At 35.7% G+C, this 19,248-nt stretch overlaps 1 protein-coding gene across 1 annotated transcript in view; it reads left to right on the plus strand.

Annotated features, from left to right (window-relative positions):
• Nucleotides 1–19,248, plus strand: part of KCNMA1 (potassium calcium-activated channel subfamily M alpha 1) — a gene marked incomplete at both ends in the record, with an annotated part of 478,007 nt that overhangs the window by 378,809 nt on the left and 79,950 nt on the right. Inside the window, one exon of the mRNA XM_084290022.1 lies at nt 1,311–1,387. Coding sequence (XP_084146148.1) covers nt 1,311–1,387 — 77 coding nt within the window. The remainder of the gene's footprint in view (nt 1–1,310; nt 1,388–19,248) is intronic.

Here is a 19,248-nt window from a genome sequence, read left to right on the forward strand (position 1 = left end):
GAAGGCCAGAACCTTACTGCAACAAAGTATGCACATGCTCAGAAAGGGTTCTTTCATTTTATGTTTTGAGTCTTGGAAAGACTAAGACAATTTAACAGCTAGGAAGACTAAATTTTCTGGAAGTCTCAGAGAAACTAAGTCTGCTACATTGAAGACTTACGTCTTCTATCAGTAGTTTGCATGGTATCTTGGTGTCAGAAACATTAATAGCATTTAATGAAGTCTTGTTGCAAATTTCAATTTGTATTTTTTGGTCAATACCTCATATACTGGACCTGCCATCTTTGTCCTGCACTAAATCTTCTGTAATTCAGAGATGTGAAATATCTTAGATAAATTTGTGTATTAGGTAAAATGTGAATTAGGTAAAATGTGAATTAGGTTAAATGTGAATTAGGTAACTAGTTGTGTTTGTGTTTACACAGAGACTGTGTATTTATTGTTTATTTTTATTTTTATGCTTTTGGCTGTAGATTTCTCTGTTTCAATGACCTCTCTAGTGTTGTAGCAATCCAACCATCCGAAGTCAATGAGCAGTAATGACCTGGACTGTTCACTTTAATAATTGCATTTTTTTTTTATTTTGACTTTTCTATTTGACTTGCTTGACTTTTCAAAACTGGTATGATTCTGCTCTAATATCAAAGAAAAAAATCTAGTCTTAATCTAAACTAATGCTAGTTCTTTCATTTATTATTCCTTTAGAAATTAACTAATTTTGGGTGGATTTTCTTTCTTTTAATTTATTTTTTGTATTTCTTGCAAATGGTGTGTCTGTTGCTGTTGTCACATTGATCACATTACAATCTCTTATTTTATATAAAAGTATGTCCTACTTATGACTGGGCTGAAAAATTGGCCCAGGATACTAGATGGTCTTGAAAAAAAAAAAAAAGTATATCTGATAAGAACAGAGAATACATTCAATATTTTTCTCTCTAAATATATGTTTACTGATATATATATACACACACACACTCTCTCTCAACAAAATTCAGTGGATGTTCTTCTCTAAGATGAAAGACAACTGCACTGATACACTGTGTCACAATTATCATCCCTTCTCCCAATTATTTTAAAAAATTACTTTAAAAAGTACATGAAAAGAAACACAAATTTGGAGTCTTATGTTTGAATGTAATGGTCTTGCAGCAAATATTTCCTACTTTAAATGTCTAAAACTTCAGAGATTAAAGGAAATTAGTGCTGGCATGTTTCATTAATTTGGCACTGCAACAAGAGGAAATGTGGGACTAATTTCATTTGTATGGATTAAGAAATGTGTCAGTTCTTCCATTCTGTCTCTCTAGGGCATTTTTTTACTGCAAGGCCTGTCATGATGACATCACAGATCCCAAAAGGATAAAAAAATGTGGCTGCAAACGGCGTAAGTAATATTTCTATCAATCCCTTCCTCTTCTTTCCTTGAACAGTTCAGCCTTGAAGAATATCTGTACATGCATTTACATGTTTTACACGGTGGTATAGAAAAGATAAAAAAATATATTTCACAACAAAATAATAAGTGCATTTGCATTTTGGAAATAATTTTATTAAATTTCACACCAGTCACACCTGTTTCCATATAAAAAAGTCCATTAGCATCCAAAACAGACAAAAGTTAAATTAAACCAAGATAGATCTAATTTGGAGGCTTCTGAATTAAGAATGAGCTAACAGTGAGGCTCTCATTCATACCGTGCAGTAATCCAGTAATTTCAATAGTTTTCTGTAAAGAGCTTTTGTTTTCCTTGCTGAACACAATTCTGCAAAAGATTAATCTAGGGATTAATATTTCATATTGTAACAGTTGAAATAAACTATTATTGAAATAAATTATTGTTACTGTTGAAGTAAGGGATTATCTGAAAGAAATAAAATATTGGTGCCTTAAATATCTGCTCTCAATAGATTCCATAGCTCTAATGCTAACATTTGTTTTAGTAAGGTTCTTAAGTCTGCTGTTTAAATTCTTTGGAAAATTGTGTGTGAAGTAATAATTGAGCTTGGAAATTTAAATCAGACTTTGCATTTGTATATTTATAACTATGTAGACATTAGTATTTTATCTATACATACTTTTAAAAGATGTTTTGCAGAAATTGTCACAACCTAGTTTGGGACACAGTTGGGTTTGACCCATGCGTATTTGTACTATTGAAATCTAAAGGGTTTAGGGATCCTTTTCTCAATTGGTGTGTGAATATGTGCGTTCCATGATTTTCTGTTATGAAAAAGATCATAGACTACAAAAGCACTGATTAGTCAAAATGAAATATCTCAAAAGAGTTTGATCACAACTATTCTACCTGCACTTTTAGGAGGAGGAAAACAAAGAAACAAACAAAACTGTCTTATGTATTGATCCAGTCACCTCATCATCATTGCACTCTCTTGGAAAAACAAAAACAAAAACAAAAACAAAAACAAAACAAAACAAAAAACTAAAATGGACTTTATCTACCTTTAAGGGCCATTTGAAACTGATGAATTCTAAATAAACTCTTCTCCCAGAAAATAGGAGCGTGGAACAAAGTAATATAATTGAGAGAAAACAGCTGAGGAACTGACAGAAAATGGGATTTTTATCCCAGTAGCCACAAGGAGAGTAAAGCACATGGAAAGCGTGCCTGATGTGAAAGGAATGTATGCATTGCCTAACATATTTCAAAAAAAAAAATAATAAAAAAAAAAAATGCCTAACATATTGTTCAAGAACAGTTTATCCATGTGAGAACGTGACCTTGGAACTGCTGCCAAAGCCAGTGTGAGTGCTGAGCAAGTTCTGGTAAAGCAAGTTACAGATGCCTTAGAGTGCCTGTAACTCACAAAGCCAATCTTTTTTTCCAAATTACCCAATGCTTAAGAAGGAGAAATATGTTACCTGTTAAATTTTGTCCAATGCTGACCACACACACACACAAAAACAAACAAACAAAACAAAACAAAACAAAAAAAAAACAACTGAAGATTGTCATTTTAGTGGGAGATCTATATATTGGAAGAAGCTGGAAAACACAGTACAAACTACAGGAGTGTGAACATTCATGTAACCTTAGTGCTAGGAAATCAGCAAGGAAACAGAGGATCCTGTCCCCCTGCCAATGTTATGGCTCTATTTTCAACAGCAGGCCAAGGACAGGTGAGAGTGACAGCTTCTGTGTGCGACACTAGAAAATGTCCCAGAAGGAAGGGTCACATGTATCAGTGTATCAGTTCAATAAGTGAAGGGATGTTGCCAAGATGTAGAAGAAAAATGATGGGGTGATGGGGTTAGGCTGAGGCTGAGAAAGGAGGCTGTCAGAGCTGCTGCAGTGAGCACTGAGCACAAAGGAGGGTGAGAAAGGAGAAGAAGAAAAAAAAAAAAAAAAAAAAAAAAAGACAGCAAAATCTTAAATTTCTCTTTTGTTGTCATTTCACCTTTATCCCCCATCCGCCCCATTGCCTTTCCCCTTCCCTCCCGCCTCCCCCCCTCTCCCCCCCCCACACCCAGGCATACAGTTGAGGACATCATGATATTTGGCAACTTTCAGCACAGCTTTCAGAATAGCTTCCACTTAGTGGAATGTTCACAACTATTAGGAATAATATCATTGTTTTGCTTTCAAATTACTGTTAATCAGAAAAAAAAAGAAAATCAACAGTAATTAGTGATTTTTGGTGATCTTGAGATCCCTTTCATGGGATTGGATTTATTTTTTTAAAGGTAAGTCTTTAGTGCAGTCTATTATTCAAGTAAGATGCCTTAGTTTTAGCTTTCAAATCACTATCACTTTTGAAAATCTTCACTATGTTATCCATCTATAAGCTACACAAATTGTTGGTCTTAAAAATGCAGTCTAACCAAAACAAAGCATAAATTATGAAAACTCTTTCCCTACTGAATTAAGAAACTGTCAACTGCTCTGTCAACAGCTAATCTGTCAATGTGATTTTCAAAAGACATTGTGAATAATCACACATGCATATATATAGTCCTATATGATAAATATATATAAATTAGTGAACAACATAGCAATTAGAGACAGCTGAATGTGGAAAAATGTGTAAGATGAAAGGTTTTATGTAAAAATATTGGCACATTCAGGTGAATTATATGTGAAAGAATATCTTCTTTAAATGGAAATCCGAATTATTGTGGCTTTAATTAATGCAGCTTCCTGTGACACTTGAAAACCACATTCTTTAATAATGCATCTGAGGTTGCACATCAATTTAGATGCTGTCTGAATGTTAGCTTGTGGTATTGTTGGGGTCTAAATGTGAGTCTGACCTACATAGCCAGTTGTCCAAAACTGTTAGACCTAATATTAATAATTCAGGGCAGATCAGTACGTTTCCACAAGGCCAGGGATAATTAAAGTAACCTTGCTTTCCTTTTGCAGTTTCTTCCATCCCTCCTTCTCCTTACCCATCCCTGTCCCTGAATAACATATGAGTGCTGATGTCACGTTGTACAGAGCAATGCTTGTGTGGAAATTTTATTCACAGATTGTTAATATATTTTCAGAATGCTTTCAGTTTCTTTCCAATTCCATTTAACTGTAGTTTTTTCTCAAGGGGCCAAATACATGTATATATTTAGATAAAATGAAGCCATGTTGGGATGAAAACTCTAAAGTGGATGACCTACTCCTCCTGTTTGTTTCCTTCTGTGCAACAGCTGTGGTCTAATTCTGCATATATTTTTTCCAGTGACAGTGCTTGCTGTGAACCATGGGGGTTGAACCCCAGAGGGGACATATCATGTGTACATTGATGTGTTTGAAGAAATTTCTTGTAATCTATGACAATTGACAAACTTTTGATTTATTTTTCCTCTTGCTGCCTTGGAACACGGCCCCTACTATATTTTAACTGCACACTGATAGTGATCTATTGTGAGTAAAAATGGGTTCCCTGTAGCCCAGAGTGCGGTCCAACCTGTCTTTCTCTAGCAGAGAGTATTTTTGTTCAGTATTTTGGTTCTTTTCTTTATTTATGTTGCATGTAGCAGTGACGTCATACCCACAAGTTTCTCATCGTTTACACCCACGGAGATTAGGGTGACGTTGAAGAAAATACAGCAGTTTTCCCCTTTTCCACTTTTTTGTCCTTTTTTTCAGAACCTTCTCTTTTATCCCTATTTGAAAGTGAGATCTAGGCAGTGGCATTTCCTTGAAATGATTCTAGAGATCTCTCATGAATTTGCAGGGCTATCGGTTAGGCTGGGGTAATAGCACTATAGCACTGTTTGCCCATTTAAACTGAATTCGTTGTCAGATACGTTTTAGATATATATTTTTTTTGTATTTTGTCTTTTCAATTGCATAGTTGACACAATGGACAACACAGCAGTCTTATACTGTCCTTATCTAACTCCCTTCTCCCCACTGACAAAAATAAGGGAGGTAGGAGGAAAGCCAGACAGTGAATTAATATGTTTAATATATAAAACCAAAACTATCCTCAACAACAAACAAGGTACAGTGATTATTTTCCCCAGCTATAACAGTTTTGCTTGCTGTGAAAATACATGAGTAGAGAGCCACATTGTTTTTTCAAGTTTTTACAACTGTAAAGTGTTGTATTATTATTATTATTATATATAGGATATGAAATTTATAGACCACTTCATGTTAAACTAAGTCATACCACTTCAAAATATACAGAATCTATGGAGGCTCTTGTCAGTCACTTTTAGTGTGCAAGGTGCTAATAATTTAAATAGATAAAACATGGAAAGAATTAGTTCCCTAGGAATACAAACACTGCAAAAAATATATTGGTTATAGGTAGTGTTGGCTTGATTTTTCAAACAGCAAGAGGGATCAAATATTCATAGCTGCAATGAAACATTACTGTACCAGGTTGAGGGTGCTAATGATACTATACAACCACAGCTATTCTAAATAAGTGAGGCTATGAGATTTTTTCACCATTTCACCATATATTATGAATTTGTTTTCTGATAACACTTAAGATTTTAATCCCGATTGTGATATTTTTCCCCTCTCAGCTGTACACACTGTAGGGTCTTGAAAAGAATACAGAAAAAGTTGATGCCCCTGGAGTTGCATGATAGAGCATTGGCCATCTTGTAATTATGATGGCCTTCATTATGATAATCATTAATCACTTTTTTTTAAACTGTGAATTGTGCTGCCATTACTACACTAAAGGATTAAGATCCCATTGTAATAGAAATTATTCATATATAGAACAGAAATTTCTCCAAGTATCTATTGCTAGCCAAGAGAATGATACAGCAGAAAGACAGGGAACTCAGAAAAGCAGATTGTCAGGACAGTATAGTAAGAATCAATAAACCAAAAAAAGAAACAAATTGCTATGGATAAAATAATGCATCCAATTGACCTAGAGGCAAAACAGTGGAAGTAATTTGGATTTATTTACTGCAATGTATTTATTTTAAATTCATTTTAAAAAACTGTAATAAAATAATTCATTTAAAATAATTCATTTTAAAATAATTTTAAAATAATAAATTGAGGTCTTTCTGGACCAGATAAACTCAGATAAACTAGTTTAAATAATAATAAATAATCAATCAAAAAAGCTCTTCATGCTAGAAGAGTATTTAAAAAAAAAAAAAAAAAAAAAGTTCATGCATGTTTGGCTTTTCTTTACTTCTCCCAAATCCCCAATAGCTTCAGTTTGCCTAGAAATGCAACTAGCTTTGGGAGTACATTGGCTGAGAGTCTTTATGGCAATGAAGGAAAGTTCATGAAGATAATTGAATATTAAAATGAATTGGTCTATAAATACAGCATTACTTCTTTTAGCTACTAAAATGGGGCAGAATGTCCACTGTTTCTACAGTTTTGACAAAGAACAGTAATATGCTGTAATATGAATTACAGCAAACAACTAACCAATTGCCTTTAATTAGAAAAATTGTAAGATTAGTGAACAGCTGAGTAGGTGGTCTTGAAGTTATTCTGTAAAACTTAAATAGTGGAGACAGAGCTTTGCCTGTTGTGGTAAGAGATAAATTATCACAAACAAATTAAGTTATGTTGCTGTATTTTTCAGAAAACAAATTTTTCTGGGCAAAGTCCATTCAATATTTTAGTCTCATGTTAACCAACATCCCTCAAAGCGATTAAATCAGTCTGGTCTTCCTTTAACGCTGTTGTTATTTTGCTTTTAGTGTGGGTTATGAGAACTTGATGAATTGAAATGATATTGCATGACATGCATTTCAATTCTTAAGTGTAGTGGGACCCTTTTTTAACCATTTGCTAGTCAAGGAAGCTACAGTTCAGATTCGTAACCAGCTGTTGTCTCATGGAGATCCACTAGATGTCCTCGTAGATCTACTTTTTGTTACCATTGAGGTCACAAGGAAAACTGCTGTAGTGATGGGTGGAATGCTAGGATTGGGTAGCCTGTAAAGTTCAAAACAAAACAGGAAAAAAAAAAAAAAAAAAAAAAAAAAAAAGGCGCCAAGATAAAGGGATACTTTGTTCTAACTTTTTTTTTTTTTTTTTTTTTTTTTTTTTTTTAAGGAGCTGTTCCATGACATCTTAGATAGAGAATAATCTGCAGCTTCCTTTGCTTATTTTTGCAGCTGGAAATATTTCCCATTACTGTTTGTGAGCACTAAGTAACATTTCAGATCCAGATAATCTAGAAATTTTGACTGGACTTTTTTGAGTTTTTGACATCAGAAAGCAAGGTATTGCTAGAAGTGTAGACATCAAAGGCACATTCCTTCCTCATTAGAATAGGAAGGCTATTGCCTTTTCAAAAAAACTGCAACAAAAAGTTTTTAAAGTATTTATTTGCTTTTATAAATAACTCAACAATTTTACTTTCCTTTTGCTCTTACAAAATCAGAAAATGTCTCTGGTTCATATATGCCTTGTTTTGTCAGTAAATTATTATATTAGCCTAATTTCTGTTTGCATGATTACATCCCCTGATACTTTTACAAATGCTAGGGGATTGTTATCATACTAAATAGAAGGATCTCTTCCTTTTTATCCATTTATTGTTCAATTGGAAATAGGGAATTAATGTCCTTTGTCTCAATTTAATTTTTTACTAACAAATAACAGTTTTATTGAACATCCATAACATTTCTATGAATAGAAATTAGATTATTCTTACGCGGGTACTACAGGTGTCAAATGAACTTAACACCCACCCATAAGCTGTTCTTAAGGTCCCCCTGTCTCTCTGATGATTCCCATTTTTTGTTAACGTTTATGGAAGTTTAATAGGAAATGGTATGTTTGTGGCTTGTACCATTTGAAATCATTTCTGTCTTGTCTTTGATCTTGTCACTAGCCATCCCTAATAATAACCCATGTTTTGTTTTATTTAAAAGAAAATAAATATTGTATTTGGTATGAATGTAACAATGACTGTTTAAAAGGAATGAAGAGTAACAGCATGTTTTTTTTATTACTTTTTTAATTTTACAAAATGTATTGCTCTGATATGCAGTTGCTTATATATTGATCAAAAGCCTTATAGCAAGTGGTATCTGCTACTTACATTTTCAGGTTCAAGCCTGTTTCCTGCATGTTAATGATGTGAAATATTAAAATGATGCATGATCTCCAGAACAACTGATAATACTAGTTAAAAACAGTCCCTGAAAGGGCGTTACTTTTGAGAAGCACCATGGATTCCTTCCCCAATTGAACAGAAGTGCTTAAATTCCCAACTTCATTGGTTTAAGTCTGATGAAAATGGTACAAAAAGTTTTCCTTCCCAACTGTGTTTGTCCTTAAGAATAATTTATTTTGATTTTAATAAATATGTCCTATCCTATTATTGACTGTTGACAAGTAATGGCTACAATGACAAGTAATGGCTACAAGTAAATGAAAACCAGGGACTGTTACTAACCAATAACATAGCAGTTGAGAATTTCTGCTCAGTGTTTTGCTTACAGCATTTGATTAGAAAAAGTCTTTCAAAACAGCTGTAATTAAAACAAAATGGGCCTTCTTTTTCCCTCACCTACTGTTAGTGTGTCTCACAAATGCTCTTTATTTTTTTTTTCATTTCCTTGAAGTGAAAATAACAAAATAGGCATGATGGAAACACTTCCACATTTTTGGTAACTTTTTTTCTCTGCCCAACTTTTCAATTTTAAAGAATATGTTGGGAAAAGTTAGAGAGAGGGAAACTATGAGAAAACAAATGCTGTTTTGAATTTTCTATGTAGTTTGAATGTGTATGCATCAAAAGCTTCAGTGGAAACCTTCTAACTAAAAGCCAAGCTATGAGGAATGATGTACCATGCAATGAACAAGCCTGATGCTGCATGATGACTTTCTGAACAGCTCTAAGATAACTCTACTAGGATGCTGAAAGAACATGGCAGTAGTAATGTGAGCAAAGTTTTAGAGGAATGGAGTCGCTGCTGAAGAGATCACTCATCCATCTCCCTCAATGCCTGTTTTCCACAATCATAATGTTACCCTTGCTTGACAAATATACTGTATGGCAAGTCATCAAGGCCTTAGAACAGGACTTGACCCATTTGAGCAATTTCAATCCCTCTTCCCTGTTGACTGTAGCATTAAAAAACTGGAAAAAGAAAAGAGAGAAATCATTAAAAATTTAATGTTACTGCTATAATACAAAAAAAAAAAAAAAAAAAAAAAAAAGGAAAAAAGACATCCTAAACTGAAGGTACAGGCTAGAGAAACATTACCTTTTTCTTGCATTTGCTTTTAAGGTTTTGTTTTTGCCTGTTGGTGTTCTGTTTTGTTTTTAGTATAATTGAGTCAGTTCAATCTAAACCATTACCAAAAGTGTTGGTTCAGTGCAACATGTGAAACAATTTAAGTGGCCTTTGCAGTTCTTGAGAATTAAACTTACTTGTGATTGAGGTAACATACAAAATTGAGTGATGGTAATTACATCTACATTTATAAAATAGGATTCTGTTATAAAATGGGATTCTAGAAATACATAACAATAAGACCGTCCTTCCCATGACTAAAGAACATAAATTTTCTATTCCAACCTGGCGATTCTTTTGGAATCAATGCCTAATTCTTCATCCAGTTATTTGGTTCTTGATGTGCCTTTCAATCCAGTTGCATTGTCCAGACTCAGTACTCCTCAGGGTAAAAAGCGTGCCAGTGATTGGTTCAGCATGTTTCAGTGGACCAATGCTCTGTGTGCTTTTGGTGATGCCTTATTTGTGAACTGATTTTAATGTCAAGCATATTTGCCATTATTAGTTGTGTCTGTTATATTGGCAAATTTTGGTATTCTGTCAAGAGTTAATTTGAATTCCTGAAGATATAATGTAAATGAAGTCAATTTTTCAGAAAATTTTATGCACATCTTGTAAGTCTCCAGTAATATGTAATTTATTGCAATAAAGGCGTTCCCTGGCACAGTTTAATACAAAACAATTATCAGTATATGTTTGAGGATAAATTTATTTATATACATGTGTGTATGTGTATACATGTGTATGTGTGAGTGTGTGTATGTAAGAATATGTGTGTGTTTTTGTCTTTGTATACATGCATACATATATATATATACACACATATATATAAAAGTTTTCAACTTTTACAGGAAGCAGAATAGATCAAAAACATCTATTGGATCAGCAACTTTATATTTTCTTGTTGTTTTAGTCCTGCAGTATTAATTGTGCCAAGGGAAAAAAATATATTCTTAGGATTTTCTGTTTTTACCATGTTCTTTTTTGATCCAAACACTTGACTGTAATCAGTAATACTTCCCATATCTGCGGTCACCCTTTAAGACTGAAGAGAAATAAAGAACAATTTATCTTCTGCCCTACTTTTAATGTACAGCCAAAGTGTTATCAATAATCTCATGCATTTTTTTTCCCTGGGTCAAGACTGTTAACATAAACTAAGGCCTGTATTAAAACCCTTAAATTACCTTCCAGCTGCCTTGTTATATATATAACCTTGCCATTAACCTGCTGCTCTTCCTCTCCTCCCATCCAACACATGGTTATAGCCAAGATGTCCATCTACAAGAGAATGAAACTGGCATGTTGTTTTGATTGCGGACGCTCTGAGCGTGACTGCTCTTGCATGTCAGGCAGTGTACATAGTAACATGGACACCCTTGAGAGAGCCTTCCCACTTTCTTCTGTCTCTGTTAATGATTGCTCCACCAGTTTACGTGCCTGTAAGTTTTAACACCAACACATGCTGTTTCATGTCTGTGGTGTCTGTGGTATCATCCCCGTCTTGTGTCGTACATTGTAGTTCTGTGAGTTTTACTGGGCTGATGCTTTTTAAATTTCAAAACCAAATTTTAATAGAACTCTGTATTTATATTTCTGTTTCTATTTATTTTTAGTACCAAAAAAATGGAATTCATTATTTTGCTTTGTGTGCTCTTTATGAAGCATGCTCTTGCCATAGCATGCAGGACCCTAGTAGTGCAGTTTGGTGATATATTTTTAATTCATACTATATAAATTGTCATTAATTAACCAGTATATGCTTTACTGGAGGAACAGATCTGTGTCTAAATCTGTGATGAGTGCTAAGTTTGCAACTGTAATAGGGTTAGCAATAGAGCAGTATATAATTGGCAGTGAGTAAACATAAAGGATACAACTTAGTTGCTGAACTGCTTCTAGCATTTTCTTATAGACTGGCATTCTATTTTAGACTGCCACCATTGTCTTTAGTTTTGTCTTTAGTCTTTAATGATTAATATGGCAGGACCTTCCATCTAATACTGAAAGTGCAGAAACCTTAATAAAATGGATGTACCTTATGTAGTGCTTTTGTAGAAGGGCTAGACTGATGGAAACTGTGATGCAAACTGTTTGAAATTAGCTGTGGAATATGCCTTGCAGGATAGTACCATTCTGGAATACGCCCCCAAAGCTCTTTGAAAGATCAGAGTTTGAGAAGGAGAAGAAAGAGAAATTAGAACAGCTCTAAGTATCTATTAATTCTTTGACTGAGTAGGGATTTTAAAACTTTCTAAAGCTTTCTTTATCAGTGTGAACTATTGAGGAAGACTGTTAATTAGTGATTTTTATTTTTTTTACATATCCTCTACAGACATCCATAATAGGCAAAACTGTATCTTGGGACAGGGATTCTTTTCCTTTCCCTATCCAAATAACAAAGAAGAATTGACAAATTATTCAGATATATCTAGAGGGAATATTAGGAGTTTTTATCAGGAAACATATCCACTTTACATTACAAGTCATCATGAACAAAAATGTCTTCCAGTACTAAGAATACAATGTAGTTGGTAGATTACGCATCTGGTTGCCTTTTGATGCCATATGTGTATTGCAGTACGTAGTCCATGTGGTAAATGACTTTTTGCTAGCCGTTTTGACATTTGAAGTATTTTTCCAGATACAAATGTGGAGTATATACTATGTATACAATACTATGCTTTTTGTTAGTATTTTTATATATGAAGACTGTGTCAATTAAGTTGAATTTAATAGGATTTCTTAGAGATTTTGCCAGAAATCTTCTCTTTGTTTATGTGTATAAGCACCCAGAATATCATTTCTATCTGCTTTGTTGTAACTTGTACATCACCTCAGGGAAAAGACAGTTTTAGATTTTATTCTAAGCTACAGGAGTTTTTATTCTTCAGAGAGTCCTGTATTAGAGTAAAACACAACAAAATATTTTTGTTTGTTATGAACAGTGGCTGCAAAGCTTTCCTGGAAAGGAAAAGTTTTTTTTTTTCCAGTGTTACTTCTATGGCCTAACAGCCTCTGTAACACAACACAATGTCTGCTATTGTTTACATTAATATGGACTTGTACAGAGATTAACTGGTTAGGTCCCAGTATGGGTGCTAACAGCAAGCAGACAGGGCTAAATGAATATGTCCCTTACAAATGGGTGAGATTTCTGCCATTATCACTTGTTTGGCAAGGAAATAAACAACATAATTTGTAGGTTCATCATAGCTTTTGAGTTCACTTAGGACTATACAGAGGCAGAAAAAATAAACATTTTTGATTGTGTTGCCTGCTGAGCCAAAAATATCCACTGCATGGTTTTATTGCCACCAGAATCAGTATTATTGGGAAACAAATTAAATATATTTTTAAGGATAAGTGGTATTGACAGCTTTGAGGATTTTTAGCATCCTATCTTTCAAGAGGCTTTTCCCCCTTCATCACTCCATCAAATCAAAAGAGAACTCACTCTTCTCCTTGTGCAACTATTCACCCTTGACTGTTAATAATAACTATGAAAATCAATACCAATTCATGCTCTTTACAAACCAGCAGAAGCCTTTCTTTTCCAGTTAAATATGTATATATATATATATATGCACACATGCAAAATTTCACTGGCATGGCTTCAATAGAAATAACTGTGTTTTCTCTGCAGTGCACAGGGGTCGTATGATGCCCATCTTGACAGAGCTAGTTAACTCAAAGAATAGCGGTGAGATTCAGCTTTTCATTAAATATGAGCAGATGTGAAATGTAGAGTGTTTGACAATTAGAAATGGCAGCAGCAGGGCCCCAGAATCAAAGTGAGGTCAGATTGGTGGATCAGATTACCTCTCTTACATTCTTTAGTTGTTCTGAAAATCATTTTAAATTAGTGTCAGTGGAGCCATGATGGGTTTTGCCCTTTGTCTTTTATGCTAGGACTGTATTGTTTCCCCAGACACTCATTAAAGGTCATTATACTATTACAGGGCTTGCTTTGGTCGTGGTGCCCCAGTTGGGTTGGTTTGCTTCTACAATTGCTTAATGCATTTCTTTCTTTCTTTCTCTCTCTCTCTCTCTTTTTTTTTTTTTTTTTTCTTTTTCCTTTGGGTTACAAAAGCAGGCTTTTCTTTTTGTTTAAGGTAGATAAAATCACAAACCAAACTTCTTGAAAAAAGAAGTTTTTTTTGTTTTTTGTTTTTTTGTTTTTTTGTTTTTTTTTGTAAGAATTGATGCTGTTGGTAAGAATCTAATGTCAAGTAGAAGATATCAATTTACGTATTTAATGATGTATGCAGGATTTAGTGTGTTAATTGTATAATATGTAGAGAAAGTAACACTTGCAGTAAATTTTCCACTGTGAATGATTTTCTCTGCTATAATATTGTCTGTACTTTCAGTGGATGAAAAACCTATTATGGTTAAATATAATTGCATTAAAATAGCTTTTGAGTTCATAGGCAGCTGTTTGGAAAAAAAAAAAAAGAAAAAAAAGCACAAATAGAGATGATCTTTCTAAACATAAGGAAATAGATTTGTGTGTGTCTACAGATATTTTCAGGTTTAGCTGCTTTTGGTAGATTGCTGCATGAACAGTGGTCGAACAGTCCAAGTAATTTCTTTTGTAATGTAGATTCGGCCAGGCAAGTGATCATCCCCTTGTACTCTGCTCTGGTGAGGCCGTACTTTGAGCACTGTGTTTAGTTTTGGGCCCCTCACTACAAGAAGGACATTGAGGCCCTGGAGCATGTCCAGAGAGGAGTTATGAAGCTGGTAAAGGGTTTGTAACACAAGTCCTATGAGAAGCACCTGAGGGAACTGCTTGGGTTGTTTAGTCTGGAGAAGAGGAGGCCCAGATCAGGCCTCACTGCTCTCTGCAGCTACATGAGAGGAAGTTGTGGGGAGCTGGGGGTCGGCCTCCTCTCACAGGTAACTAGTGATAGGCTTAGAGGGAATGGGCCTCAAGTTGTACCAGGGGAGGTTTAGGTGGAAATTAGGAGACAATTCTTCTCAGAAAGGGCAGTCAGGCAGTGGAACAGGTTGCCAGGTAGCTGGTGGAATCACCATCCTTGGGGGTGTTTAAGCAAAGGTTGGACATAGTGCTTAGGGACGTGGTTTAATGAGTGACATTGGTAGTAGGGTGGTGGTTGCACCAGATGATCTTGGAGGTCTTTTCCGATCTTAATGATTCTATGATTCATGCAAATTAGAGTGAAGAGAAGCACACAGTAACTGGAGTCAAATCCAGTTGGAGGCCAGTCACTAGTGGCATTCCCCAGGGCTCGGTGCTGGGGCTGGTCCTCTTTAATATTTTCATTGATCATCTGGATGAGGGCATCAAGTGCACCCTCAGTAAGTTTGCAGATGACACCAAGCTATGCGCGTGTGTTGATTTGCTTGAGGGTAGGAAGGCTCTGCAGGAGGATCTGGATAGGCTGGACTGATGGGCTGAGGTCAACTGCATGAAGTTCAACAAGGCCAAGTGCCGGGTCCTGCACCTGGGGTGCAGTAACCCCAAGCAGAGCTACAGGCTGGGAGATGAGTGGTTGGAGAGCTGCCAGGCAGAGAAGGACCTGGGAGTGATGGTGGATAGTCGGCTGAATATGAGCCAGCAGTGTGCTCAGGTGGCCAAGAAGGCCAACGGCATCCTGGCTTGCATAAGAAACAGTGTGGCCAGCAGGGCTAGGGAGGTGATCGTCCCCCTGTACTCGGCTCTGGTGAGGCCACACCTCGAGTAGTGTGTTCAGTTTTGGGCCCCTCGCTACAAGAAGGACATCGAGGTGCTTGAGCGAGTCCAGAGAAGGGCGACGAAGCTGGTGAGAGGTCTGGAGAACAAGTCCTACGAGGAGCGTCTGAGGGAGCTGGGCTTGTTCAGCCTGGAGAAGAGGAGGCTCAGGGGCGACCTTATCGCTCTCTATAGGTACCTTAAAGGAGGCTGTAGCGAGGTGGGGGTTGGCCTGTTCTCCCACGTGCCTGGTGACAGGACGAGGGGGAATGGGCTTAAGTTACGCCAGGGGAGATTTAGGTTGGATGTTAGGAAGAACTTCTTTACCGAAAGGGTTGTGAGGCATTGGAACAGGCTGCCCAGGGAAGTGGTGGAGTCACCATCCCTGGAGGTCTTTAAAAAACGTTTAGATGTAGAGCTTAGCACTATGGTTTAGTGGGGACTGCTAGCGTTAGGTCAGAGGTTGGACTCGATGATCTTGAGGTCTCTTCCAACCTAGAAATTCTGTGATTCTGTGATAGTCTATGTTGCTATTGGATAATGAACAAAACAACTAATCTTCATTAGCCTTCTCAGAATGAACTACTCTCAAGAAAGCTGCTGTTAACAAAACTATGTAATGGTGTCCTGAAGCATATAAAACTAGGCAGTGGAACAATTGGAAAAGAAAATACCCAAGTGGGAGATTCCTGTGCTGTTCTATGGTGGTTCTTATGGTGTAGACACTGATGTGAAGTCAGTGCTTGTACATGCAAGAGGTTGGCCATATTTGCAGCCTGCTCTGTAGCCTGTGGTGTTGGCAAATCACAAGTCTTGTGTATTGCTTTATGTGTATGAATGTGCTGGAACTTTTATATTATCTTCTCAGACACTGGATAGAAGGTATTAATATATCAGGGGGAAAAAGTAGCATGAAATAATGTATTTTAAGATAGGTGACTTCAAGTATGTAGGTAGGTCTAACAGTCAAAAAATTAATTCTTTTTATTCTTGTATATTTTAATAGAAACTGAGTGCTGCTAAATTATTTATTTTTCTTTGGGATATAATACAAGCATATAGATTAATATAGAGATGTAGAAATGCAAGAGTAGGAAAAAAAAATAACCCCCCCAGCTGTTCCTTGTCAAGCAGTAGAATGGTAGAAATCAGACAATCTGACTTGTTACTCATGACCAGAAAATATAAATAATGAAGCACACGGCTTTTCAGATGACTTTTTTGATATGGTATATACTGCTAGGCTGATAGGAGGGTGCTCTGCCCAGTTTGTAATGTCTGTAACAAGGAGATGAAGTCTCATGTCACTGTGGAGGCCCTACTAAGTTTAGCAACAAATCTTTTGAAGAATTGGGAAGGTGAAGAAGGGAGAGATCAAGAAGTCTAGATTTAATTCCTTTAGGCCTTTATATTGAGTAGTGATTTTTACTAGGGTCACAGGGAAGAGACTACTGAGTGGCTCGCTTTGATTGGGACAAGCTAGAAAAAAATGCTGTCAGCATCCTGTGGAGTGAATTAAACAGCATGTCTTATGCAAGGTGACATGGAAATTATGTTTTCATTTTTAGTTCCTGAGTGTGGCTGGTTGTCATGAAACTCACCACGACAGTTTCTTACCACCAGGCAGCAGATTCTTCCTGTTACCTCCTTGGTGTGGGACAGATGCTAGTTGGTTAGCTCTCCATCTCTACTGTTTCTGAGCTATTTCAAGTGACAGATGCCAGAGCTGGCTCAGTTTCAGCTTGAGCATTTCTGTCATAGCCCTGCCTTGAGCCCAAATTCTGACCTTTACTATATGAAATAAAGTACTTATGAACAAACAGTGGCTTGATCCTGAGCAAGCTTGGAGCAAATGTCAAATGTCAAGTCAGTCTCCTGCCTCCTTATTCCACCTGCATTAGGAACCTAGATTAGACCGCACCAACTGCCTTAGGCTTTATGGGTCTGGAGAGACATAAGTTATTAACAAAGAGTTATTAAAATTTTATCAGTTTTATAACGCAATGTAAATGCCTTCTATGAATCTACATTGTATTCATTATCATTTAAAACGTTAATTAAGTCAAAGTTGCATTTAATTTAGTTTTAAATGTACCTTTGGGAGGAAGCTTTTAGAAACAGCTGCAGGATTGAGAAGCTCATTGATGCTGGGAAGATGTTAGTACCACTTTTCAGGATAGGTTCCCCATGCTGATTGCCATTTTGAGTCTGAGCTAATTTATGTTGATGTTATTGGGCAAGGTCTCAAATTAATATTGAACCAATAACAGTAGAAAGCTATCAGCTCATCCTAATCATAGATATACTTTAATGCATAATTTGTGTTCTTTTCAAATGGCTTCCAAACTAATATAGACAGTTGATCTGTAAAGCCTGTACTTCTCATACTCTCTTGTATTTATTACACACATATATATATATTATTTGATGTCTTTATTGGTTGGATCCTTTTGTAATTCAGAGAAAAAAGTTGTTCCCTGACCTGGAATATTGTCAATCACGTTCATAGAAAAAGAAGTTCTCTCTGGCCTAGGTCTTCTATATTTCATTTGATCTAAAGTTATTGTAATGTACACAAGGAAGTACTTACTGAAATATACATAAGACTATGATATAATATTGATATCTAAAATGAAGTACAGCTTAATAGGAAAAAAAAAATAGAATAACTCCCCTGCAAACCAAGTTAAAACGTGCTTGCATTATATATCAGATTGTTAATCTATCTGATGACGTAAAAAGAAGAGGAAAAGAAAAAAAGTAATGTTTCCATCATCTGATAATTCAATATATTTTAGATATATTTTTTAATGAGGTTAATAGTCACATTAGCTGTAGTGTGTCCATTCATTCACGTACTATGTGATTCAGTACGTGCTAGAATTGGAGCCAGAAGGAGCCAAACTAATGCTTTCCTTAGCTAGGAGAGTCCATTGAATTAAAACAAAAGATCTTTGGATCTTATCAAGTCCAGTGTAGGTTCAGCAGAGTTGTCCAGCTCTCACCCTGGGAGCCAGAGGCAACTTGCAAGACAATTTTTTTCTGGGTCATCATATTTTCTACTGAGCTCCTAGAACCTTTCCAGGTATTTGTGTAAGCCAATACACATAGGTCATGATTTTTGTCTGTGTGTCTCCTAAAAAGAGAAGGTTTTTGTCTTGTAATTTCACGTGTGGTTCTTGAAGTGCCCCAAAACCAGCACCCATACTATATGATCACTTTGTGAGAGGTTATGGTAGAGGGGAGGGAGTTGAACAGAAAAGGAAGAGTTTTAGTTGATTTAACAACAACAAAAACCATAGATTTTGTATAGTATATAATTTCTTAAGTATGTTGACAATACTTTAGCTTAAATTTCAGTTGTACTTTTACTGTTTGTGAAACTATTTACCAGCTTCTGTTAGCTGACCTTTTTATAACACACTGATATAGCTTTCATTGTGATATTTTATATATTATTTAATACTGTATTGTTGTGATTCACTTTTTATCAGTGACTTTAGGAAACATAATGTATGCTACTTCAGACATATATGCTTCACTGATCAGGTCTTGTTAGTACAGTACAATTCTGAAAAGGAAGGACGGACAAAGCATTACTAAAGTGTAAGATGTGGCTAGTGACATCTAGTTAAAAATTCCTGCAGATATTTTGGTTTGAATAGAAATTTTAGCTAGGCAGAAGTGAAACAAATGGCACAAGACAGAGATACCTTGACTGAGCCACTGACTTATTACATGACTTTCGTTCCTTTTCCATATATTGTATTATATTTTGTGATGAGAAGTGCTCTGAGATCCTTATGTTTGAAGTACCGAATATAAGCTGAATAGGCATCATTTT

Source organism: Netta rufina (assembly GCF_964035555.1).
Source record: "Netta rufina genome assembly, chromosome: 7".
In the NCBI taxonomy this organism is placed as follows: Eukaryota; Metazoa; Chordata; class Aves; order Anseriformes; family Anatidae; genus Netta; species Netta rufina.